At 43.5% G+C, this 26,720-nt stretch overlaps 1 protein-coding gene across 18 annotated transcripts in view; it reads right to left on the bottom strand.

Annotated features, from left to right (window-relative positions):
• TENM2 (teneurin transmembrane protein 2) overlaps window positions 1-26,720 on the bottom strand; it is a 1,216,596-nt gene that overhangs the window by 244,697 nt on the left and 945,179 nt on the right. For all 18 annotated transcript variants that reach the window (XM_032851741.1, XM_032851742.1, XM_032851743.1 and 15 more), the window contains one exon: window positions 21,386-21,624. In XM_032851741.1, the coding sequence (XP_032707632.1) occupies window positions 21,386-21,624 (239 nt within the window). The remainder of the gene's footprint in view (window positions 1-21,385; window positions 21,625-26,720) is intronic.

Raw genomic sequence — 26,720 nt, 5'->3', positions numbered from 1 at the left:
CTGTTAAGAGGAGGATGTTAGCAAAGCACTGGACAACTTGTAAGTGGCTACTAAGGCTGTTTCATGGTGAGAGGGATCTGTTACCGGGCTGTTTAGCCAAAGCAATGACTATAAAGCAGGGGGAGGTTGCACCAGACTGTACAGATCAATGCCAGGTGCCCGATGGCTGAGAAGGGCCAGAAGGATGGTGTGAAAGCAGGGCTTCTGCCTCCTGACCTGCTTGGCTGTCGACAGCTCCATTTCCTCTTCGTCTCTCAGAGCCCCCTTTGTGTCAGAGCAGAACCACTGGCACCCTTGAGACTGGGCAGGACCCCAGTCCCCGGGCCCCTACTTTTACCTCAGAGGGATCACATTTGGGTTTCTGTATGTCATTTACCTTCAGTTTGGGACTTGTTCCTCTAGGGGTGATTTCATCTTTTAAGTGAACTTTTGAGGAAGGATGAAGTACTTTCCGCAGATGGTTCTGCATTTGAATAAGAGGAAACCATCACACCCAGTGCAGAATGAAGTGTTTGGTGTTTCTAAGGCAGCAAAGAAGGCTTCTGAGAAACAACAGCAACAACAAACCAAAAAACAAACAAACAAACAAACACCCCCAAACCAAAAAATACCCCTTTTTTTAAGCTTTAGAGGAAATCAACTAGTCTACCCTTATTTGGCACTGATGAGCAGGAAACATATAATACGAGGGATGTAAATGGCTGTGGTAAAGTTAGTGTAGTTGGTGGTTAAACGTGAGGAGATAGAAACAATGCTAGCATTCCCCTCATGCGGTGGTGGCATGATTAAATGAGAAAATCCCTATATGGGCTGCTTAGCATATAGTAAATATTCAAAAATACCACCTGTCATTACCATGAAGATACCGTGAAGGAACCTGAGAAATCTGGGGTTATATAGGTTGAATTGTCTCCCCACAACAAAAGTCGTTGAAGTCCTCCATGTCAGTATCTGTGAATGTGGTCTTATGTGGAAACAGCTTTCTTTGTCAACGATCACGCTAAGTACGATGAGCTCATTAGGGTGGGCCCTAATCCAATACCTGACTGGTGTCCTTAAGAAAAAGGAAAATTTGGGCCCAGAGACATACATGCACACAGAGACCGTGCCATGTGAGGACTGCAGTTTTGCTCCCATAGCCGAGGAGTTGCCAGAAGCCGGGAGAGAAAACTGGGACAGACCAGGCTCAGACCCGCAAGGCTCTGCTGACTCTTCTTCACTTCTAGGCTCCAGAGGATGAGATAAGAAATAAAGTTTTGTCACAAACCATTCATTTAGTGGTACTTTGTTATGGCAGTTCTAGCAAACGAAGACACCCTCTCTGGGGGTGCCACAGTGGACAAATATGTAAAAGAGATATCTTAGAAGTAGCTGTTGGATCTATTTTCAGCAGAGTGGAAGCCTGAGTGTAAAAATCACTATAAAAGGACACTGTTGGATTCTGGATTTGTCAGACAATTCCAACCTTCTTTTCTTCTCTCTTGATTCCAAGGAGTCTAAAGAGGTTTCCCTGGATTCCTTTGAAGCAAGGGACAGCCATGTGACACGATTCTGACTAATAAGATACAAGTAAAATCCTCTTAGGGTGTGTGTGTGGGGGAGGGGTAATTTAGGGTTTTCTAGATAAAAGGGGTAGAGATCTTGAATCTTTCTCCCCTCTTTCATCCCCCCTTGAAGATGGATATGAGGCCTGGAGTTGCAACAGCCATCTTGTTATAATGAGGCAGCAAAACCAAGGGAAAAGAAACATAAAATGCTGGGAGGGGCAAAGCAGAGAAATAGGAAAAATTCATGTATTGGGTGGCAACACTGAGCAGGCATATATGGTGTCAGTTTCTGCCAGCCTCCGATATCTAGCTAGCTATGTGAGGAAAATAGAGCCATGTCGTTCTGCAAGTCACTGTTAGGATTCTTATGGTTGTCAGTTTATGATAACTTGTGGCTGAATGTCTCCCCTAACTGAACCACTATCTTGACTGGCCGTCCTGAGTAGGACTTTGGGCTCTCCTTCTGAATTTCAGTGTTATTTTTTAAATTATTATTATTTTTAATTTTATTTATTTATTTGAGAGAGTGAGAGAGAGCATGAGAAGGGAGAAGATCAGAGGGAGAAGCAAACTCCCCGTGGAGCAGGGAGCCTGATGCGGGACTCGATCCCAGGACTCTGGGATCATGACCTGAGCTGAAGGCAGTCGCTTAACCAACTGAGCCACCCAGGTGCCCATGACTTTCAGTTTTAAAGCGCGTTTCATGCGTTTCTTACTTCTTTCTGCCTGCCCCCTCTTCCCACAAGCCCAGACACAGGGAACTGGTTAGGGAATGTGTCATCTTTCCGCTGTCAGGACAAGCTAAGTTTCAGCGGACCAGTGTGTACGTGACAAGAAGGACTCTATTCGCTCTTCTCTTGGGAACATTGCCATTAAGAGTAGTTGCAAGGACTCCTGGGGTTTGGAGATACATGAAATCAAAGTCACCAGGCACATGATTATAAGTTGATGGCAGTAAATATACGGGCGAAGACACAGACTTGGAGGTTAAATAGACCCATGTTTAAATTCCAAATCTCGACTACTGACCAGTGTGTGACTGTGGGCAAGTTACTCAACCTCTCTGAATCTTGTTTCTTAATTTTAAATAGAAAAGTTAAGTCATTGGGAAGATTAGATCAGACCTTGAATGTGAAGTCCCTATACATGGCAGGTCTTGAAGAAACGGCTGACGTCTTTGTCCTTTGGAAAAGATCTAGATTCAAGGGTACTTCTCATTATACCTCCTCAGGTGAAACCTCTTCTCAAAGCACAAATTTGACCAGTTCAGTCAAATAACTTCTCAGAACTTAGCACCACAAGCTTGCCTCTGTGAAGGGGATTAAGCACTCTGAGCATGAAAAAATAGCACCGGGAGACTAAGCAACAGAACCAAAGCTGACCCACAGGGGGGCAATAAATAGGTCTGAGACCTCATTTTAATTTTGATAGTAGAGGGAGAAAAAAGTACATCTAAAGACATGATTATAAGTCAAAGAGAGGAAGATTTCTCAACCTTCACACTATTGACATGTTGGGTTGATGATTGCTTGTTATGGGGGGCTGGGCTATACATTTAGCAGCATGTAAATAGCTAATTTGGCCCCTACTCACTACCTTTCAGTGGTGCCCGTAGTGTCTCTCCATCGTGACAACCCAAAATGTCTCTAGACATTGTCAAATGTTCCTAGGGGTGGAATGGGGGTGTGCTGAGCCAGCGCAAAGGGCAACAGAGGGCTGATGTACAAAAGGGTCTCTCTGGGGGAATGTTACTGGTGTCAGTAAGCAAGTGGTCCCCCATGCACTGTAAGCCTGCATAATGTAAAAAATAGCAAAAGAAGAAAGGAAAGAATTTTGTACATTCCTGAGCTCTGACCACCTCATTAATGAGCAAAGGTCCAGGAGACTGGTTATTACTCCATCGAGACTGCAGAACAAGGAGTGATAATATTTGGGCTATTTCATCAATCTGTGCCAAGGACCTCTTCAAATCAAGTCAGCTTAATGGGTAAAATATTTGATATTCTGTAAAAAGACCTAGTGGGTTCCAATCCATCCTTTTCACACAAAGAGCTATTACAGCAAAAAGAATCACAGGGAGAACAGTTATGTAAAGGAAGTGGAGATGGAGAAGGAGCCTCATCCCTGTTTTCTAGCCACACCCCCGACTTGAATACAGAAGGGCATCCCTCCTGTTACACGGGCAGCATTTGCAAAGCCCTCCACTCGTCTCACACACCCAGACTATAAAAGATCTGTTAATTGGTGTAGCTGCAGAATAGGAACATTTGCATTTTACTTTCATTCTCCACTACTCCCAATGATTTTTAGAGGGTTCTTCCCCATGAACATCCCTCCTCATCCTTCATCATCTACTTATAAAAACCCAATCTTAGAGATAGTTGCTACTCATTTATACTTCTCTCAGGACCTTTTTGGGAGCCCTTGGTCTTTAGATTATAAAACATTGTTGTAAAAGATTCTGTTGTATGTACCACAAAGCACTGAAGAGGGCAAAACTGGGAAGAAAGGCTGTTCTGCATGAAAATATTCATACACATTATTTCATTATACACTTGAGAAATGACAAGTCGGTTTGCAAGAATAGTGTAAGATGTTCTCTTACAATTTTACCCATGGTTAAGAGCCTGTTCACTGGGTTCCAAACTCCACTTTAAACTTCTCCTGGATGTCTTACAACTCTCAACCGATCTTCAAGTCCTAAAAGCAGGTGCGTTTCTCTTCGCTTTCGGGGTGTCGCCAGCTACAGGAATGCTATTAGGCAATAATGCCGTATTATCACATGATTATTCTAACTGGCTGAGAAGCCGACTAAATTTAAGTGCCATTTAAAGTAACTCTCCACATTTATGATTGAGATATGGCTTGCTGGGGATGCCCCCCCACAACTAATCATCACGCAAGCATGCTATCCGATCTCCCATCTCCCTTCCTGCGGAGGGTGCAGGAGGGCTCCAAAGGCGTCAGGGGTGGGCTTATGAGAGCATCGTGATATTGCCTCTCATGGAGTGGAAAAGGCAGGGATCTGACATCTGTCTTAACCTGACCAAGTGTAGAAAATGTTGCTGATTTAGGAGTCCCTAGAGACCAGCACCATGGCTTGGGGTCAAAAACTGGACAGGAATGGGATATCCAGTCTGGCAGCTGAGGCTTACCTCTTGCTCCCCTATAGCAGAAGGGAGACCAGAAGAGGTGAGACGTAGGATAAGGAGAAAAAGAAATCATAAAGACATAATTACTGCTAAACTGAAGCTCATCTACATGGTCAATCCAGATAATGCCTTTGGGCCAAAATTCTCTTGGTTAGTTTGGAAGCTTAAACTCCCCAGCTGAGCACACTGTTTGAGGCTGTACTCTGGGCACCTGGTGTCTGAGAGGGTGTTTCATGCACTTCAGTCAAATGTTAAAGCATAAAAAATAAATGGAGAATTCGGCGTGGCGCAGAGGGAGGGCAGAGGGGAGGAGGGCGCAGGGGCATTCCCTGATGTCTGGCCCTCTCCTCCTGGATCCATAAACCCACAGCCAACCTCATCCATCTGACCCTTCAGCCTGGGTACAGTGAGGCAACCTCATTTGCAGAGACACGGGCAGCTGCATTAGAGTTGAAACCTGCTCATACAGTGAATATGCATCAGATTTATCATAATTTCAAACCTGCCTCTAACCAGCTGATCAAAAGGCAACCTTCTTCTTTGAAGATTTTCATTTGTAAGCTTCACTGCCCCAAATCAAAAAGGGCACCTGTACAGACTCCCAGGACCACATTCTGCATTTGTCAGGCAAGTGCCTTCAAGTCCTGGAGCGTGCTTGTCTATTTATAAGTGGGTATGCTGAGTTTCAGAGTATAACCCGATGCCTCTTTTGGTTCATGAAATTTGCACTATGTATGAGCACGGTTACGGAGGCATTTTGCTAGCCTTTTAGAGTTCAGTTTTAACCCAATTCTGCTCTCCTTTTTCTCCACAGACTTTCATACAAAATCCAGAATGAATGCCTCCGAAGGGGTCTTGATGGGTTTTATTGGATCAAAGGGCCCTCTCATAATAAAGAAACCGCACAGAGATTTACTGAGTGCATTAAAAAAAGAATGGCTTCTTGCCAGGGTTGGTAGAATTACATGCCAATAAAAAAAAATGTTTGGGCCAACCGTGCTTTCAGAAAAGTGTATAGTGATTTAAAGATGGTGAGTTAATTTTTAATTTTTTGGTTCACCATTTGTGACACCACTCCTCGATAGATCTGGGTTAGAAACCTGAAGGACATATCAGGTATTTCTGTTTTCTTCATCTCCACAGTCAACACAACACAAATCATATCACAAATCTGCCTTTTCTTCTCTGGAAGGAGTCTCTCAGAGATGCACTTTGTTTCTCTGTTTCCATGGCTCCCCTTCTAAGTTAGGCCCTCACCAATTCACATACTCACTGATTACGGTGAGTCTTTGGATAAGTCTCCCTGTCTTCTGTCCCATTTCCCAGTCTATCCTGAATCCTCAGTCAATTAGCAAATAAATATTAACGGAGCATCTACTAGGTAACTGAAACGATAGCATGTCATAGTTTTTAAAAAAATTTTTTTTTAATTTATTTGACAGAGATCACAGGTAGGCAGAGAGGCAGGCAGAGAGAGAGAGGAAGGAAAGCAGGCTCCTTGCTGAACAGAGAGCCCGATGCAGGGCTCGATCCCAGGACCCTGGTATCATGACCTGAGCCGAAAGCAGAGGCTTTAACCCACTGAGCCACCCAGGGGCCCCCCATGTCATAGTTTTATATTACGTTCCTGCTTATGAACTTTAGGTACATCCCTATAGCCAAACTAATCAAGTTCAATCTTCTGCCAGAATTCCAGGCCATCCATCATCTGGTCCTGTTCTACCTTCCCTCCTATTTTCCACCATTCTTCACTAGTCAGCCTTCTCCTTGCTGGCTGAGCCCCTCAACTCCCCTGCACCATGCCCTGTTAATTCTGGCCTTTCCCCTACCCTGTTGCCTACAGTGCTTCTCAGCCCATTCCCACGGCCATTTCTCTCCATCCTTCCAGGGCTGGGTGGGCTGGGAGCTGCACCCACCCAGCCATCCTCGCCTCTGCCAGTCCCTGGGAGTTTCTCCCTTCTCTGAACTTTAATGGCCTAATTCCTCAATTGAAACCTTAGCATTGTGATTTTTTTTCTTTTGAGTGAATGCATAGGCAGCATGAGTATCAATAGATAGCAGTATCTGCATTAAATGTCACACAGGAAGACTACGATAAAAGTACCACCATCATGATAACTATTATCAATCATTTTTTTACAGTTGAGAAAAAGGAGATTCGTGCCATTAACTTGACTTTCCCTAAAGCACGCAGTTACTAAGGGTTCAGATGGGAACCTTGCCAAACTAAATTCAGGGCTTTCTTCACGGGACTTCTCCAATGCCCAGCTGACCCCTAAAGTGAGGGAAATTAGGTTTCCCGATCCAGGCAAACAATGACACTGGAATTATGAAATTTCAATGAGTCATTATTTGGGTCAAGAATGAACAGAGGCTGGGAATTCTGTGTTGACAGCATGTGCAAAAGAAAACCCATCTCAGTTTGAAATCAACTGTCCTCATCATGGGTGCGCTTCTACACCCAAGCCCCCAAGCCTTTCTCAAACTCCTCCTGAAACTCTTCTCCCAAGACCCCATAGTTTCCTTGGCTGCAAAGGGGCAGGGTGGGCCCAATTCAGTTTCTTGACACCTACATCTCAGTCCTGAAAAGAAGGCAGGCCAGAGTGTGCCCACGGCTGACTTTGAGTTCCTGTAGTAGGAAAGCCTTAGATGAATAGCTGAGTTTGCTTGAAATCAAACAACAAAACTGTATGGTCCTCAAAGCAACGTATACGTGTGCGTGTCGGTGCACATACGTGGGTCAAAATAAGCTAGCCACCACCAGCACTCCAAACCACGCTGGTTTCTCCATCCCGGGCTTCCTTGCAGATCTGAGCAGGCACCCAGGTGGAGCCCGACTCCAATTGTGGCTCATTAGCACAGACGACTAGAAGTTTAAGGGAAAGTGTGCCATAAACAATGCTAATCCCGACTTAAGTGGGAGAAAGCGACCTTTCTCCCTTTCCTAAAACAAATCTCTGTCTCAGCCTGCGCGGGCCCGCTTTACTATTACCCGTTAATACGTCTGCAGGCAGAAGATGCAGCTGGGGCCCCGCGAACGGGCTCCACAGTCAGGCCGAACATAATCCCTCATGTAATGAAAAACCTATTTCTATTTCTGAGGCCTCACTACTCTTCATACTGAAGAGCCTTGTGCCTGTCACACATTTATTGAAGCTTATTACTCATCTAGGCAGCGGGGCCCGGTTAGTATTTGGAATTATATTTTAAATCACAATTTTTCTATTATTTATTTTAGGATTCCAAGGCTATGGTGAAAGCATGTCAATGTTACTCCTGATGCGCTTTCAAAGGCATTAAAGCCCCAAATCAAAATTCTTTTCGACGCAGGGAACCTTTCTGCATATGTGGCAGACCTTAAGTCAAGACACCACGATCCCCGGGTCACGCTGGTGGGCCGGATCCTCAGGACTCTGCCATGATCACGTGGCTCAGGGGAGAGATTCCAAGTCCCTCCCCATTCAGCATCAGAGTCATCTTTCCTGGGCCACCGGCTTTGCTCCCTCCTCTCACATCATGCTCTTTTCTTTGGCTTTCGGAGATAAATGGATAGAGTCTCTTTGGAGGCTGCGGACAGGCATGTGAAGAGACGGACTAAAACTGTAGCCTCATCATCCAGAGGAAAAATAAGAACTGGCTTAATCTAAGTCCAAGGATTTTTCTGAGCTGACCGCGGAGTCTGAGCTCCGTTTATTCTCTAGGCCAAGGGTGAGCATGTGGTTTTCTGGTTCTGTAGAAGCCCGTGGAAATGGTAATTGTCTCCCACCACTCATCGGGCCCCCTTCTCCTTTACATGCTCAGGAAAAACACACACACACACACACACACACACACACGCCGTATGTGCTACAGTGACTCAAAGGAACGCCTTCCTGTATTTTTGCCCCTGTGCACGCTTGCTTTTTCTCGTGATACTTGTTTCTCCCTTGGCATCGATGAAGATTCTTTGCCATTAGGGTCTGCACCCTCCTTGGCCCCATCACACGAATGACAATCAGCCAAAACGTGACAGCATTTGCACATCTTGTCGCTTTTCATGTCTGGAGTCCTTCTCAACGTTTCCCCTAGGAGACATGTCGGATTAGCCCTATGAAGAAAACCCCTGCTGTCCGTTTGACCGGGTCAATGGATTTGGAAGAGTGTAGCGACAAGCCCAGAGCCAACTGGGTCCACTCTGGGTATATCTCCACAAGCCAGGTTTTTTGGCGTGTTCTGTCATTCTGTGTCCTGTTACTGCAGGAGTCAGAGACACCGGAAAGTGTTTGGTCAGGGGTGAGGCAGTAGTGTGTGATCAAGAAAGAATTCCAAAGGGCGTGGGTCAATTAGCCAAGGTACTCAGACATGCAATTATGAGGAGAGTTGGGGCTTGGTTTCCGTGTGATCTCTTTCCCTCGCTCTTTTTTTCCTTCATGTTTTGACAGCCTTCTCCCTGGGTGGGGTACACAACAGCTTGTTTAATAAACCCCTTAGTCATGAGAACGTGACATACAATTCTTTTTCTTCCTTCAGGACAAATTTAGTCACAGATACTTCAGTTGGGTCCACTCTCCAATTTGCCTCTGACATTAAAACAAGCCATTGGTATTTCACTACAATACAGAGAGCACTGCTGGGTCAGCTGACCTTTCCAGAGGCTTAATTCCTGTCAGTTTTGAAGAGAAGAATAAAATACCACGCAATCGGCATCCACATCCCCACAAAAGAAATAGAGATATTTTCTCCCAGACAAGGCCAAGACCATGAGCCCTTGGGTATAATTTTGCCCTGACCACCCCAACCTAAAGACCCAAGGCGGGGAGGCAAGGGGTGTGGGGACAAGAGTGGGATAAAGGACATTTTTTAAAAAGTCTAACATTAAATGAACTGGAATGTATGTATATTCCTTTAAAAAAAATTAAATCTGACAGAGTAGGATACATCTGGACTTGCCGTGAGGATACTGAAAGGCAGACCGTGTAGAAGAGGGGATGGGAGGGGAAGAAGCGGCGACATTCACATCTGTGTGAATGCAAACTTTGTGAAAGATTAAACCTTTGGAACCAGGGTCAGAAGCTAGTTTCCTTCAAGTCAAAGCAAATGTACCTGTCAAAATGTTTCATTAAAATGTACACCTATTGGGGGGCGCCTGGGTGGCTCAGTCGGTTAAGCACCTGCCTTCCGCTCAGGTCATGAACCGAGGGTTCTGGGATCGAGACCCACATCGGGCTCCCTGCTTTGCTGGGAGCCTGCTTCTCTCTCTTCTGCTCCCCCTGCTGTGTGCTCCTCTCTCTGTCAAATAAATAAATAAAATCTTTAAAAAAAAAGTGTTTAAAAAAATGTACACATATTGAAGACTGTTCCTGAACATTTGGGGCAGGATTTGTAGGAGTAGTGGTATGGGGGCACCACTCACACACATGCCAAATAGGGGGGCTGACCTCCTGTCCTTTCTCTTTCCCTGCCCCACTCCCTTGCCCAACCCCTCTGAACCTCCTACCTCCGGACTTGGGTGAGTAGTAAGTTGCTGTCAGCCTGGGCATACCCATGTCCTATCTGAGACCATAAGACATGCCCAGTTAGGAATTAGGAAACCTTTCCAAATGTTAGAAGTTCATAATCCCTTGGATTTGGTTGGGACCTAAAACTGTCAGGTCGCCTCTGATATTCCTACTGGACCTTCCTTTACACCATGAAGAGAGGCAAAATAAGGCAGAGAAAGGATGTAGTATAAAATAATACTCTTCCCTCATGTCCATTTCTGATCAAGATTGAGTAGAAGACTTTCACGAATGCTCTCACTTGATTGAAAAACAAATATACTTGCTTCCTAGCTTCAAGGGTCATTCTAAAGACAACACATCTGAAGAGAAAAAGTGATTTTTCTAAGCCTAGCTTTCAATGCTCCCCTGGGAGCCAAAAGGCATATTCCTTCTTTCCTTCACTTATATCATTTGCAGTAGCAAAGGCTGTACTGGAATTACATGAATATCAATTAGACCCAACAGAAGACAAACCAACCTTAGTAAGAAATGATTTTGTAGGAGGTGATTTTCATGCCCCCCACCAAGATACACTGTATTTGAAATATAGACGGATGTTCAACATTAGACACATTACTCTCATCTATTAGGCAAGGGCCTGCTGTGTCTATAAATTCAATTTCCTTTATCATGGTGGCTTTCTGGTTTATTTGGATAAATGTTGAGCTGTCCACTGTTATTTATCTAAGTAGTTCATGAGGCAACCGAAAGTTTAATGATGTAAGATGAGGGGGTAAAACAGCACCTCCAAGCAATTCTCAAGGATTGCTTTTCATCTCATTACCTTGGTTGGACTTATTGGTTCAAGAAATCATGCAGAAGATTATGTGTCATTTGATGTGCTGGGTGTCACTGTTCCCCCATTTTGGTGTCTTCTAATTGTTCCATGTTTTATCCTGCTTAGCGGATGGCATCTCATAGCTGGCATTGCTTAAAAGCATTTCTAATTACTCTGTTCACAGCTTCTTATGCCTTTTCCTTTACTTTTTGTCTTAACTCCAACCCATTCTTTTTGGTATATATTCTTTTTTTTTTTTTTTTTTTTTTTTGGCTCTTCACTGCTGTGTTCCTGAGGAGTATAAGCTAATCACAGGCAAGCTTCTTTGTTTGAGAAACTTTACAGTTTTTAAAGTAAATTCAAGAGGAGATAATGCCTTCATTTGACAAAAACAGACTGGCTAAAAATAGACACAAACCTCCTCAATTTCTTATTGTGTAATGGTTAGACCACTTCACATTTCTAGGGGGAAGAAAGGATAGCTGGCCATTTGCTCGTACTGATGAGTTAATAAAAAGGTTTTTAGTATAGAAGCTTCTGTTCCCTGATGGGCCTGGGAAACATGAAACGCAAATGTCTTAACATCATGGCACAAGTTGTTTATGCAAAACATAACTTACCTAGGCTCTCTCAGCTTTCCTATGAAGTGTTCTATTTTATGGGGTTGCTTATGAGACCCTAGGTCTAGGAGAAAATTGTGAGTAAAAATGTCCTAGATTCTGAGGCTGGTCAGCAGGTTCCAGCATACAATGTGACCAGCCAACCACTTGCCTAAAGAAAATTTCTTGTGTAATGGAAAAATATAAAATTAATAAATTTAATATATTTTAAATTAATAAAAAATATATTATATGACTATACAAAGCCGCACAAAGATTTTTCACGTCTTTAATCTACAATTCTCTCAAGAGAAGAGAGAGCTTTCTCAAGGAAGTATACTAAACTTCTTATTAAAAGAAAGTTTAAATACAAGAACTCTAACTCAGTGAATGCCCTACCAGTGTAGGTTTGTAAAGTTTGGGGCACAAGGTAGCCTTAAAACCAGTTTCAGCAATGCTTCTAATTCAAAGGCACACCAAACTTCTTTGCAAGATGTTATCTTGTTTATCATGGCCTGAAGAGCAGAATGCATTTGACACACTGCCACTTACTTTTCCCTCTGGAATATAAGCAAGTCTAATCTAAACTTCATTAACGTGCCTCTAAAACGTTCATGGTGTAATATAAGTAAGCGAACTGATAGGATTGCGTCATGACCGCAAAGGCAAAAGCAAGGTAATATGCCTTTCTTTCATAAAGATCAGAGTCCCTAGGGGGAGTGCCAAACATGTTTGTACAAATCTTACTACAAATGACCTAACTCCACTGAAAACCCATCCCAAGGGAAGGGCCGTCCCTAACAGCTGTGAATCAAGTCATGATGAAAGGAAGGCAAAGATTGGAGGCAAAGCAGATCCTCCCTTCTCATCCGTAGCTTTGGATTTTAGGGAAGAAAAGCCTTTGAAAGATGATGCATATTATGCATCATATAAAATTCTCTTTCCAAGAAAGGAGGACACTATTTTCTTCGGCAAAACTCTATCCTCATCATCACGTAGCTTCGGACTGCTGTGTTTTCTGAGACATTCTGATATTTACATATTTATTTAAGGCTAGAAGTTGATAATAAAAAAATGAAATTAGTGGAACATGCAATGCATTATCCTCTCTTTTATGGTAATATTAAATATGTTAATGTAGTTGATGGACCATTTGCTCTCCTAATGCAGAGGATCTTAATACGAGACATCAATTTAATAAATGATTTATTTGATGAAGAAAGGGCTCGGGCAAAAATTCTGTGTGTCTGTTCTTAACAATCAAAATGTGAATTTTCTAGAAAGGAATTTTCAGGGAAGGGTACAAGAGGTATGACTTAAGGTGACCTTAAGAAAAATACAAATGTTCTAAAAGTTCACTTCAGGGTCAAATTTCTGTTGTACGAGGCTACACAGCTAAGTAGGGCATTTTAGAGCACAAAGGATTCTGCATGGCTTGTGTACACAGACCTAATTCACCATATAATAGTCCTTTTCTCTATTTGGTGCCTTGTAGCAATTGCTTCATTTCTTAGCACATCCTCATTTACAGGGAAGCAGCCAACAGACTTTCAGATTTATGCCATTATTTGCTTCTTCACCTTGAACTCCAACTAAATTCTGCTATACTTTTGTAATATGAGTGCCAAATGGTGGCTGTATGCCAGACACAAACACTTCCCAGTTTCACTCAGCTAGCTCTCTCGATTTCAGGGAATCACAGATTCCTGCTAGAGGACTTAAATGTGGTGCTTACACATCCCCCCTAACTGTTCCGTCGCCTAAATGCTTTCTAACTTGGAAATGCAATTTGGGAACAGAGGCAATTACAGCATCAGGGAACCAGAAATTTCCTTTTACATGAGAGAACCAGTGAAATTAGGGAGCAAGGATTCTGGGTACTTGATAATGCTGTCAACAAATGATCCAACATATCCCTAACCCTAATCGGCATTTATTAATTCAAAATATATTTATTGATGCTTACAAGGTGTTAGGCACAGTTCTGAAGATACAATGATCCAAGAATCTGGTTCAGACTTTGCCATGGACTTGGTCAAGGAGTGTGGTAGCCAAAATAATCATCATAATAAGCTTCTATTGTGTGCCAGGTTCCACCACACTTCACTGATGCTAAAACTCCGAGCTTTTCACCTTTTTTTCCTCTTTGAAATCAGAATGCATTTTATAACTGGTGATTCTATATAATCGTGGCTGGCCAGGCAGCACACTGGTCTGCCGGTCTGACTATGGACCTATCAATTCACATGGTTGTATGTCCTTCCAACTGGTCTGTGACTACCTCTTTCCCAAACTACAAAATAAAACTGATAAATGCGAAGTACTTGTCAGGACTTTGGGGATATGCGCAGTAGTGACACTTCTCATACTTGAGGACATACTGCATTTGAAGAAAAGTTATATACATATACAATTTTAGTCAACACCTGAAACATCTTTACAAGGCAGGAGCTATTCCACTGTTCTGGGTAAGGAAACTAAGGCACACAGAGATTAAACAGCAAGCCCAAGTCTTTTAAGCATACGCATCAGAATTTGAACACAAGTCTATCTGACACTAAAGCCCGTGCATGTGCTTTGTGTTACATCGCGCTGGTTCTTTTCTCTTCTTTCTTTCCTTTCCTTTCCTTTCCTTTTCTTTTTTTTCTTTCTTCTTTTCTTTTCTTCTTTCCCCTTCCTCCCTCCCTTCTGTCCTTCCCAGATGGCGGAGGGGCACAGGGAGAGGGAGCGAGAAAATCTTAAGCAGGCTCCACACCCAGTGTGCGAGCCCTGTGTGGGGCTTGATCTCACAACACTGAGATCATGACCTGAGCCGAAATCAAGAGTCAGATGCTGAACTGACTGAGCCACCCAGTGCCCCAACTGGTACTCTTCTATTTACCACAGCAAGAACCTCTGCAGTTGTGTTATGGGTAAAAATGTAGAAGGAAATAATAGAGTACATTGGACGCTATATCCAGAAATCTAAATTATGCAACAAGTAAAAATAAACAAACACATGCATGACTTAAGAAATGAGGAATTTAAAGGCTTCCTGTGGGAGGTAAAGGATCTGTGTGCTTGGTGACCACCCTAAGTGATCCAGTCAAATAAACTGAGAATGTGGAGAGAGACACAATAATGTCAGAGTATCCTGTTACTGCTTCTCGAGAGAACACAGTCACAAAGAGATTTCAGGACAAAGGCTTCAATGGTGAGTTAAGGGATAGATCGGTGGTGGACACTCCATACGCATTCACCCGCCACAGGCTCCATGGGGCCACAAAGTCCTGGGCTGGCAGATTCTACTGACGCCCTAACTCCCGGTCACAGTGCTTGAGGGGTGTGGCACGCACTCTTCCCTGGTTTTGCATTAAGATGGTCTACAGACAAAGGACCAAGTGTTGCTTCCTCCTTCTCGTCCATGGAACTTGCCGGCAAAGGCGAGGAAGCCCCGTGCTGGATGACTACCTTGATTTCTGACAGGTGCCTCGTAGTGGAAAGCAAAGAACTTCCCTGAATGTCAGACACAGATATACATGCTGCCACATGGCTGCTAGGTGATGGTGACCTAGCTAATGACTTAATTTACTTTCCATAAATTGACAGATCCTGTGAAATTGGGTGTGCAATTACGAAATGGGAGCCCCACCGCCTAAGACTCACCAGTGTGTCAGCGCTGACAGGACTTCATTATCTGGTTAAGAGCACATTAGCATATCTAAAGTCTGTTACTAACATCAGAGCTGACAACATGGCTGGGTCCCCTGACTTCTCTGTGGGCAGGTCTCCTCTTCTCTGTGGAGCTCACTACAAGATTTGACCAACCGGGGTCGGAGGAGTTGGGTGGAAATGTTACTTGCAGGATTGTTCGGATTTAATCACCAGCCTTTTGCGTTTTAGAAACAGGAGGTAAACCTGTATTGTCAAATTCGTGCAGGGGGTTTAGCGCCTCTCTGGATAGTCAAAGAACAGTGAGTCTGAATGAGAGGGCCACCATTTTTCCTAGGCTGTAGCCTCACAAAGGATGCTGGGTAAGTGTACTGTTCTCATCCTTTTTTCTGTCATTTTCTTTATGTTTTCCCCAAATCTGCTCTGTTCATCGAGATGGGAATACACAAAATAGCAGCTCTGAATGCCAGATTCATCAGTAGGAGTCTCAACATATCAATTTTCAAGTGTAGCAACTTTAAACACATTGTAGGCTTTTAGTTTCCATAGAAAATAATCTCTCATTGTTTTCAAAAGAAACTGAAAGCACCCCAAATTACCACACTTTTAACATCCTGACATGTTGATGGCCCGTGTTCTTCCCAGATCAAAGTGAGAGTGGCAGAAGACAGAGCGTTGAGCAGCTTACTTAAAACATAGTATTTCATATTTGGCAGGAATTACTGTAGTGAAAAAAGACAAGGTGACTTTCTAATATATATATGTATTTTAGTTTGGCAGAGATCTGAAGAGCTAAAAACTAATTTAGGATGACATAAATGCTCTTATCTTTTCCTCCACTCCCTTTCCTTCCCAACCACGAGAAGAGCTTTTGACAGAAACTCAGCATATGTTACGTATTGTCTTTAACTTGCGGGTGATAGTCTGAATCCTGTGTCATGGTGAACTGTTGTGTTGACTCTCATCTGAGAATTTCTAGGATTATCTGGATTTCAACAGTGAAGTCATCCATCACAAGCACCTCTCTTCCTTGACGTGGGGTAGCTGTTGAAGAACTTTGGTGTCTTTTAAGGAAACCAGATCTATCCAACCTTAACCTAGGACGAGGCAGTGATGTCCTTCAGTGAACCTGCACCCTTACCACCTGTTGGGAAACCCCGACAAAGAAGTTGGGAAACCCCAATAAAGAAGGCACCAGGGACTAAGGCAAATTTGAAAACAGGCAGTGATTCTGCAGAGGAACCCGGGGTGACTGAAGACTGATGATGAGGGAGTACGTGGCAAAGTTTTTTGGCAATTCCATACCACCCAAGAGTTGAAGCTGTGTTTCATGCTGTCTATTAGGATGGACATTTTTACCCTTTGGAAAGTTTTCAAAGAGAAAAGTGGCTTGCTTTTTCTACTTTTTGGTTTGGATCAGAAAGTCAGGTGTAATTATTCATTACAAAGTGGGATTGCCAGCCTCAGAAAATAATCACCTGCTCCATTTACAGCGGACATAGAGTTGGACTCTTAGTTAGGCTGAAAGCAGATTTCCTTCTTTCCTTCCTTCTTTTCTTTCTCTTTCTTTCTTCCTTCCTTTCTTTCTTTCTTTCTTTCTTTCTTTCTTTCTTTCTTTCTTTCTTTCCTTCCTTCCTTCCTTCCTTCCTTCCTTCCTTCCTTCCTTCCTTCCTGTAAAAACGGAGATACTCTGAAAAGGTATTTTTAGGAAAAAAATAGTGATATAATCCAGGAGGGGTTGGCAAACTGTGGCCCAAAGACCGAATCCAGTCTGCCACCTGTTTGTGTGTTTTGAACAGCATATGAGCTAAAGAATAGTTTACCTTTAAAAAAGTTTTTTTTTTTTTTGGGACGCCTGGGTGGCTCAGTTGGTTAAGCAGCTGCCTTCAGCTCGGGTCATGATCCTGGTATCCTGGGATCGAGTCCCATATCGGGCTCCTTGCTTGGCAGGGAGACTGCTTCTCCCTCTGCCTCTGCCTGCCACTCTGTCTGCCTGTGCTCTCTCTCGCTCCTCTCTCTCTGACAAATAAATAAATAAAATCTTAAAAAAAAAAAACTTAAAAAAAAGTTTTTTTTTTCTTTAAAAACCAAAAGAATAATATTTCCTGACACATGAAAAGTACATAAAATTTGAATTTCGGTGTCCGTACTTAGAGTCTCCCAGCACACAGCCACGACTGGCCTTGGCTATGGTGGCTCTTGCCATAGGAGGGGAGAGCGGGACAACTGAGATGAGACCACATGACCCTCAAAACCAAAAACATCTATGATCTGGGGCTGCACGGAAAATGTTGTTTTCTGACCCCTGTAACAGACGACGCTTGGGAAAACAGCCACCTAAGGACAGGCTAGGAGACTGAGGAGGAGAGATGGTTTCTCTCCACTGTGGGAATCATCAGAAGATGGTTTAGGAAGGAAAGGAACTAATTATTCTCCCTTGTTAATGAGGATAAAATCAGATTCAGGGAGTCGATGCTACAAAAGGGATCATTTAGGTCTCATGCAGTATTTGGAAATAACCGGGAGAGTAATCAGGAGACCCAGGACCTAGTCTTACCTTGCAACTAGCCAGCCACATGACTGCAGGCACTCTGGGTTTCAACATCAACTCCGTGAAATGACCGTAATACGCTGATTTTATTTTCTGATACAGTGTTTGGTGGGGGCTGGGGATAGGGCTCACATTTAATAATTACATAAAGGTGCTTTCAACGAAAAAGCCGACAGTTCTCAACAAATGGAAGTTGCCAATCAGTTATTGTTATGTGTGCTATGAGGATAAAGACACAGTAGAGTTGGCATAAAACAGGGGAGGAATTCTATATTGGTTACATGATTCAGAGACTGAGGGATCTAGAGGGATTTCTGGCATCGCAGGCCATGAGAGCACTTGAGGGGCCCTAGCATGTAAGACAAGTTCCTGAGAGGGAAGCTCTCTTGCATTTCACAGTCAGTACTCCCAAGAAAACATGTGGACCAGGGGCTGAGTGATGCACAGAATGGTCCCTGAGGGGTTTATGCAGCTTTTCAGAGTAATTTACTCCAGGAAGTTATGTACACTGGAAGAATCTAGCATAGGAAGAATCTGACTGGAGAGTGCATCCTAAAAGATCTTTGTCCCCAGTTGTGTCAGGAGGAACTGGGGGATCTTTCCTGAGTTGGTGAATGCCTACATCTTCCAATGTGCGCAAGGGTTGACCTTAGTCTGCTTTCACACTCACTCGCGTGCTGGATGTATGGAAGGACTCGTCACGGGGCTGAACTTTTCCAGGTGGCTCTTTCTGGAGTCTTCTCTTCATAGGTTTGAACATGCAAGGAAGGTAATTTGACTTAATTGTCACAGCTCCTGGCAGGCCTGAACCCAGTGCCTATCCGTAAATATCTCAGGGTTGATGCTTCAGTTCCAGGACTTACCCTGTTCTACCGGAACATGGAGTCATGTATGAACCAGAATGAGCTCAGGTCTTAGAAACTCGTGTGTTCTTAATAGGAGGGCTTTGATTTTTAGGTTGCCCTTCTGCCCTTCCCTGATGACTCGTTTTCTCGGTGGGCACAATCGCTCATTGCTCCCAACAGCATTTTTCTCTGTGTTTATAATGCACTGTTTATGCCCCTGCAGCTCTGTAATTAATAATATACTGCTTTTCATCTTCAAAGTGATTTATACACATTAATTAATCCTCACCATACTTTGGAGTTTTTGCACGTAAATAACCATCATGCTTCCGGATTTTACTTAGGAAACTTAGATGCAGAAGGAAAACAACTTTGTCAAGGCAAAGGAGAATGGGATCACTGGGTCAAGATCAGCATTCAAGACCATGACCCCTCATGGTGACTGCAGAGATGCCTTCCCCTCTGGTGAACAGGCCTCTGGCTCCACACTCACCACCATCACCGCCGGGGACACTGGCCCCCACCATCACTCGTTTTGAGTCATCAACTATGGTTTAATATTCCAGGGTTAAAGAATAATCTTACCTAAAGCATACATAATAGAAAATGATAGATTATAATCTAATAAACCATCCTAAGATGCTCAGGTCCAGCTTCCAGTAGCCTCCAGATGGAGGATAAATATGTTTCCTAATCCATCATTTACAAGTTACGTACCGAATTAAAACATTAAACTCTCACTGTATGGTTTCCCATTTATGTAATCACCCTACAGAAAGCTATTAGATTTTAACTATCAAGCTCAATACATTAGGCAGTAGTCATCTATCTCTCTCTGGCAAGTAGAGTAGGAGGTACACTGGGGACGGTATTGGTGGAGGTGAGTAGTGCCTCAATTTCTGTATCTGGGCTCCCCATGGTGCCCAGCAGCTCAGCAGAACATTAAGTCTGAGAAGTGAGCTCATGGACCCTTTTTGAAGTTTCTGAAACAAAGCCAAATCATGCAAAGACCACGAAGGCAATTCAATTTGCTTCTACCATGCCTCCTTGAACAGTTACCTGGGGAAGTACACAAAACTACCTCTAATGACGCAAAGGATTCTACACAAGTGGCAGAGCATGCGACAGACACCCTACCCCCTCCCTCAAGTCAATCCATTACTCCATCCTTCATCAAGAGCAAGTGAGAAGCAGATATGACTTTAAATTAGGGGTACATGGATGTCAGATCTCAGTCCCCACGTGGGGCTGGGGTTTATAGCATCAAGGCTTTTACAAAGTTCCAGATAAACATGGTACCTTGCCCCAGAGTGTCACTTTTGGAGGGCATTCCTAGGAAATGCGACTGGTAAGAAATGTAAAATGGATTTTTCTGTATTAAGGTTCGCATAGCGATCTTATGGAAGACAGTGACAACTTCACATCAGTTTTTGGCTAGTGATGGCCTTGGGCGGAGCCCCAGATTACTGGGGACGCAAGGCCGCCTGCTCTTGCCATCAGGCAAGCTTGCATAGAATGGTCTGGGAAGTCCTGGACCAATTCCTTCTCTGGAAGATACCACACTGGCTGTCTGAGGAAAAAGGAAGTGTGCAAGCCCCAGTGTTGAGGGAGAAGGGACAGAGTCCCTTGATCAGGATGGTCTTTTTCCCTCAGCATAAGTACTGAGAAGAATTTTGCAGTTGGCCTCTTTCTGCTGGTGTTTTATAGGCTTGCTTTGCAACATGGCACAGCCCAACTAGGGAGGCATATCACAGCTGCCCTGAAACCAAGCTGGAACCATCAAGTGTTTCAAATACACTTGAACAAACATCACTGTGGCCTCTGCCTGGGCCGGGAGCTCTGCCATTGGTAAGCTCAGTTCACAGAGAAGCAACACGGGGGCTCTCGGTTGGGGCCAGAAGCTGTGAGCAGGCTTTGTGGCCAGCCCAGGATGCTCACATACGTGGGGAGCCCTACCTTTGAGCTCTTGCATCCACTGCTTGCCAGAGTTACAGGGCTACCCCCGATGGATGCAAACCAACATCCCTGGCATAGGAAGAAAGATAACCCAGCAACCTCACCAACCTGCTACCCTAAGTTATAATCTGAGTTCGCAGAAGCCCAGCTGGCATGAGACATGAACCTGATGCACAACTGTGGCGCAATTCAAGTTGAGACTAGGGGGCAGAAGCTAAGGAGGGGATGTGGGCAAGATCCACAGTGTGTCTGGGTGACCTGATTCCATACAGAGACCCGACTGGACTGCTCAATCCCGTTTCTGTTCCACATGTCTGGAAATAAGCTGGCTACTCAGCTAGATGTTCACTTTGAATCAAGATGCTCCCAGACACGCTGGTCACTATTCCTCTATTCGGTTTTTGGTGGAAGTTAATCCATGTTGCATGCATTTTAGAACACAGACCTGGGTTAAAATCCAGAGACGGAAGAGACTAGAAGGCCAGTTTGAGAATGAGGGATGGGTTTGGAGAAACAACAATTTTGAGCTCGTCTCCAAGAAAGAATACAGTAGGGATGCTTACTTACACATCTGATAAATGTCATTTAGAATGTTGAGGAAGAAGCTCATCAGATTTAAACACATTTCAGGAGAGAAAAAGCACTCCCATCCCTCCCTCATTGTTTACATCTTTCGGGAGCCAACAAGCAAGCTGTACGGACAAGAGAAGCCTGCTGTATTCACAAGTCCACGGCCTCTGCCCCACCCCTCATGGCCAGGATCATGGAGCAGGCTGTCCTGACTTACCGATGAAATATGCCAGCAGGATCGCCAAGAGGAGGGCTGCGGCGATGGCGGACAGGGCGGCGCATTTCCAGCTGCAGTATTTAGAAGGCTTCTTCAGCTTGAAGGCCTTCCTGGAGAAGGTATTCCGGGGCAGCAGGCGGGGCGGTGGCGTGTAAACGGTTCCTGAGGTCAAAGGGTATCCCGGAGACGAGCTGCTAAACAGGGGTGTGCTCCCCGAGGAGGTCTTAAAGAGAAAGTGCCTGGTGAGGAAAAGGGAAAGAGTTAGCATGGACACGGCTGGCTCCTGGGGGACATCTAGCTGCCTTTTCTTTCACTCTGCTTTTATAGTTCTAGTATGGTCCCAGGACCCAGCTCTACCTTGTCAAGGACAGAAGGGCAAAGATTTCATTTGATGTTGACATAAATTAATTCCGTAAACTCACAACATTTTCTGTGTTCCCATATAGGTCTAGATTTTATCTTCTGCAACAATTCTGAAAAGTATTCAAAGCAAAAATGGAAACTGGGTTACTGTCTGTCACTTGGAGATGGTGAGGATGATGACGATGATGATGATGCAAAGCAGTGTTGTGTATTACAACTGTAGTTGGAGAGGCACGAGAAATAGACTCTCACAGGTACTTATAAACTAAGTATTAAAATATGCATACATTTAAGATATGGGAAACCAGGCTTAGAGAAGTCAAACAATTGTCCAAGGATGTGAACTTGGAGCTCTATCTCATGCTGAAGTCCGAGCTCTTGAGTGTTACTCTTAACTGTCTTTCCTGAGCCTTCTTCCTGAGCTGTTTGCCCCACACTGTCTTGCTTCCTGTCCTGGGACTGCCTCTCTAGCTCATGTGATGATCATGGTTTTTTTCCTTGGTAACCTCTTTACCTGCTCTTGGTCTCTTGGGCTACAGTGTGGCAATAGGGTAATGGGCCCTGTTGCTGACACCTACCACAACCCTTCCTCAGGGTCAGGGGACAGTCTCTCCAAGGACATTTCAAGGACCATAAATTCTCTGACAGATTTTTCTCTCTTATGTGTGCCATTTATAAGACTTCAAATGTGACTCGCCACACCTTGTTTCAAATGATGAATTCTCTTCCAGGAAATAGACAGTGGACTTTAAAGCATGGATTAAGTAGTGTCTAGAGTTTGAGCAGCTGGAGACTGGGGACTGTGTCTTCTTTTGTACCTTGTTCATTTTTATGTTCCCAGTACGCAGCTCAAAGCTCAGCATGCAAGGGAGACTTTAGTGAGTGAGTGAATGAATGAATGAATGAGTGATTGAATGGAGTCCCCTTATGTTCTGTGACTTTGTGATTCTAAGACTCCAAAATGTCATACAGGTAATTGCTTCCTCTTCAAGTCTTCAGCAGGTACTACTATACTTATGGACCACGTACCATATGTCAATTATGACGCCAAATGTTTTACTTGATCCAAACCTCACATCAACCCTGTATTTTTACCACAGTTTTACAAATGAAAAAATGGAAGCTCGGAGGTAGCAAGCAGGGTCACTGGGGCTACAACTCCCATCTGCCTGACTCCAGACCCTTTGGTTTGACCTCATACACCATACTGCCCCTGCATACAGGACCCAGCAGGCTATCCCGGTGGGATTCTGAGGCTGGCTTGCTATTATTACAAGTATTTGGATCTTAGCTGCTTCCAGACAAAACCGTGAAAGTATTTTAATCCTTGACAAAGATCAAACAAACTTGGGATGACTGACAATCAAGTCAGAAAAATCAAGTCAGAGTATCTGATTAGAGAATGATTTGGCAGAGCTAACATTAAAACAAACAACTGATACTTAAAAACGTTATTTGTACTCTAAGTATGTTTGATGATCTGAATTAAGGCAAGAGGTTGGATTCCATAAATAAGCCTCTGTATTCCTTAGTACTTAGTACTCTCTTAACGCTCTGGATGAAAAGTATCTTTGGAAGAGGTGGCAGGAGGCACAGGGTTTAGAAGAAGCGTTTTGGAGGAAGATTCACCTGGATGGGAGTCTTAGCAGTATCATTCCTGGACAAGTAAGCTTCTGTGAGTTACGCAATACTGTTCTTAAAAGCCTCCATCTCTTCATCTGTAAAATGGGGGTAATGATGGTCCTGGCACCTCATGTCACAGCGTAGGTGGTTGTATGGATTACACGAGATCATGTAGGAAAAGCACCTAACTAAAGGTGTATCTCATAACAAGTGGTAGGTGCATTATGAGTAGCATTTATTATTAATTCTCAAAACAACATAAGGAGTCTGAAACACGAGTTTTAATTTAAAGCCTGACAAATGTCAAACAAACACCTGAAGAGTTCTCCAAATCACTAAATAATAGTCCACAGCCTTATAATTAAGCTAGAACATATGCACACCAGAAAGTCAGGGTGATGGAAAAGTGCTGGAATTTGATTCAGAACTAGCTCAGATGTACTTCTTGTACAATTTCCCAAGAGTGGGCTGTGAAAATAGGGTATTAAACTAAATCCAAGAAATATAAAGACATCGTAAGCCATTATTAATAAATATCTAGAAATATAGGGGCACCAAGTCTCAACCCCACAGAGATCTCACTCCTTTGCATGGCTTCAGGTATGCTATGACTCAAGTCATCGAGGGTCCATTTCCAACCAGCTTCCTCCCTGAGGTCCAGACTCCCATTCCAGGTGTATACTGGGCATCTCTCTCTCTCTCTTCCTCTCTCTCTTTCTCTCTCTCTCTCTCCATTCCATAGCTGTATTGCACAAGTACACCTACGCACGGACTCTTTTCCTTCCCCGCCCCATTCAAACTCTTCCTGCATTCCTGTTAATCCCAGGTCCAAGCAGCCATTTTTCACTTCCTCCTTTCCTCTCACCTGCTCCCATATAACGGGTGAAAGAATCCTATCCATTTCATTTCTGAAAACCTCTCCCATCAACCTTCCCCTTTCAACCCTCCTGCTGCTTTTATTTCCAAACCACAAATGTCATTGTGCTCTGCCTTATAAATCCTGGCTGATTCTCCAATGCCTGCAAGAAGAAATGCAAATCTCAATACAGGACCAGACTCTTCACAACAATTACCCAACTGTTTTACCCTTGTCTCTAACCTTGTGCTTCCTGATCCCTGAACTCTGCTTCAGCCACACCAGAAGATGCATCTTTCCTTAACCTGGCTGTCTGTGCTGCCATGCCTTTGGGAACAATGTGTCATGCCTTTGGGAATAGCTGTTCCTATGCTTCCCCACCCACTGCACCCTAGCCAGCTCCTAGTCACCTTCTGATCACCCACTTGGGAAACCTGTTCCAAAAGATTTGGTATCTGTACCATCTTTGGTCACTTTTTGCATTCAAGAATCTATTATACACTTGGATATCTATCTACCTATCTACCTACCTCTATCTAAGTATGTTTGCATGTATCTATCTATCAATGAATCATGTGTCTGCCCCAGTGCCTGGTGACTGAACATCGGTCATATTTGTGGACAGAATCAGTAAATTGCAAACAATGTGTTGGCAACATCAGAGAAGTCACAAGATGAAGATTAAGAAGTTTAATTGCTTTAATGTTATTTTTAATGTACTCATTCATAAGAAATAATAGAAGGAAATGATATTTCTTTGGGGGGGGGGGTATGGGATTTTTTCCCAGGTCCTAAAATTGTCTCCTGACAACTCAGTGTATTTTCCACACTTCTTTCTAAAAAGGAAGTCAGGTTATGTCACATGTCAATAATATTCTCCCATGCCCTCCCTCAATCAATCAATCAATCAAGTTTTCCAATAACATGTAAAATAAAGTCACGAGTCCTTCCCATGACCTACAGTGGTCTGACTTCTGGCTATCTTTCCAACTATACCTTCTACCACTTTAGCCTCTCTCACTCCATCAGTTAACCTGTCTTTTTGATATTCCTCATCATATCACATCCAACACATTTTCACCTAAGAGCCTTTGTACATGCTGTTCCCTTTGCCTGGAAATACCTCACAGCTTGTTTTGTCACATCATTCACCACTCTGCTCCAGTGTCACTTTCCCAGGGAGATCTTCCCTGCCCTCCCCCTGCTTCTTTCTCTGTCATTCTCCATCCTGCTATAACTACTTTATTTTTTAAAAATTTAAAAAAAGATTTATTCAATTATTTGTCAGAGAGAAAGAGACACACACACACACACACACACAGTGCAAGCACACAAGCAGGAGAGCAGCAGACAGAGGGAGAAGCAGGCTCCCCACTGAGCAAGAAGCCCCATGCGGGACTTGATCCCAGGACCCGGGGATCGTGACCTGAGCTGAAAGCAGAGGCTTAACCAAGTGAGCCACCCAAGTGTCCCTATCTTTCTAAATAATATATGTATTTGTATATTATTTATTATCTATCTCCATCATTAGATCTGAACTTCTATGGCATTTAAAATAAACAAGTGTTTTGTATCATTTGTTCAACACTGTACCCTGATGTTTAGAAGAGAGCCTGGCACATAGTGGGTACTCAGCAAATCCTCATTAAATGAATGACCTACCCACTTTCCAAGGCCAAAACCATGAATGTTAACAGGATAGCACTGTGAACAATTTTAATTTTAAAATTAGGATTCCTTCCACCACACTGACTTCTGTTTTCCAGATTTACAAGTTTGCTTATGTGCATGGAGGTGGATGTTTATATTGATGCATACAAGCCCACGTCCCTCCACAAACAAACAAACAAACACCACGTACTTTTCCGGACTGCATTAACCCTAGCAGATTATAGCTCTCAGCCCTCTCTTTCCTGTGGTGGTGTCTGGGATGACCCTAGCTAAATGAAACTCATTTGGTTATCATAGCCCTTTTTTTTCTAGTTTCTGACGCTTAAGATGATTAAACCAAAGTACAAAAGATAATGTAGACTCCTGTTTCTTCACAGCAGAGCTACACCTGCTGCTGCAAATCTTTAGAAGGTTAAATTCAGCAAATAAATACATTTAAAAAAAAGTTTCTAAAGAAGTGATCTTCAGAGTGTGTCCTATAGATACGTGCTTTGTGATCACAGGAGTTGTGATCACATAAGAGATTAAGAGAAACCAGGTGTTGGGAAAAGGTGTTAGGAAAGTACAACTTTCTGGTCTCCAACCAGAGCCAGGGCCAGGGTCCGGGCAGTTATTGGTTAAGAAGCTCCCAATGGGATTCTAATATATCCTGAAGTTTAAGAAACTCTACCCTAACCATTCTGCACCTCTCGAATGTATCTGATGGTTGGTAGATGTATCTTAAAATTCTATACATCTAGGGAACACCCTGGATGTTTAGTAGATGTATCTTTTTAAATGAGAGTTTTGAATGCTGATGTCTTTAGAGGTGAAGTGTCAGGA

The sequence above is a fragment of the Lontra canadensis genome, unplaced genomic scaffold, assembly GCF_010015895.1.
Source record: "Lontra canadensis isolate GAN:19392208 unplaced genomic scaffold, GSC_riverotter_1.0 scaffold5, whole genome shotgun sequence".
Taxonomy (NCBI): domain Eukaryota; kingdom Metazoa; phylum Chordata; class Mammalia; order Carnivora; family Mustelidae; genus Lontra; species Lontra canadensis.
This window is presented reverse-complemented; position numbering and strand designations above follow the sequence as displayed.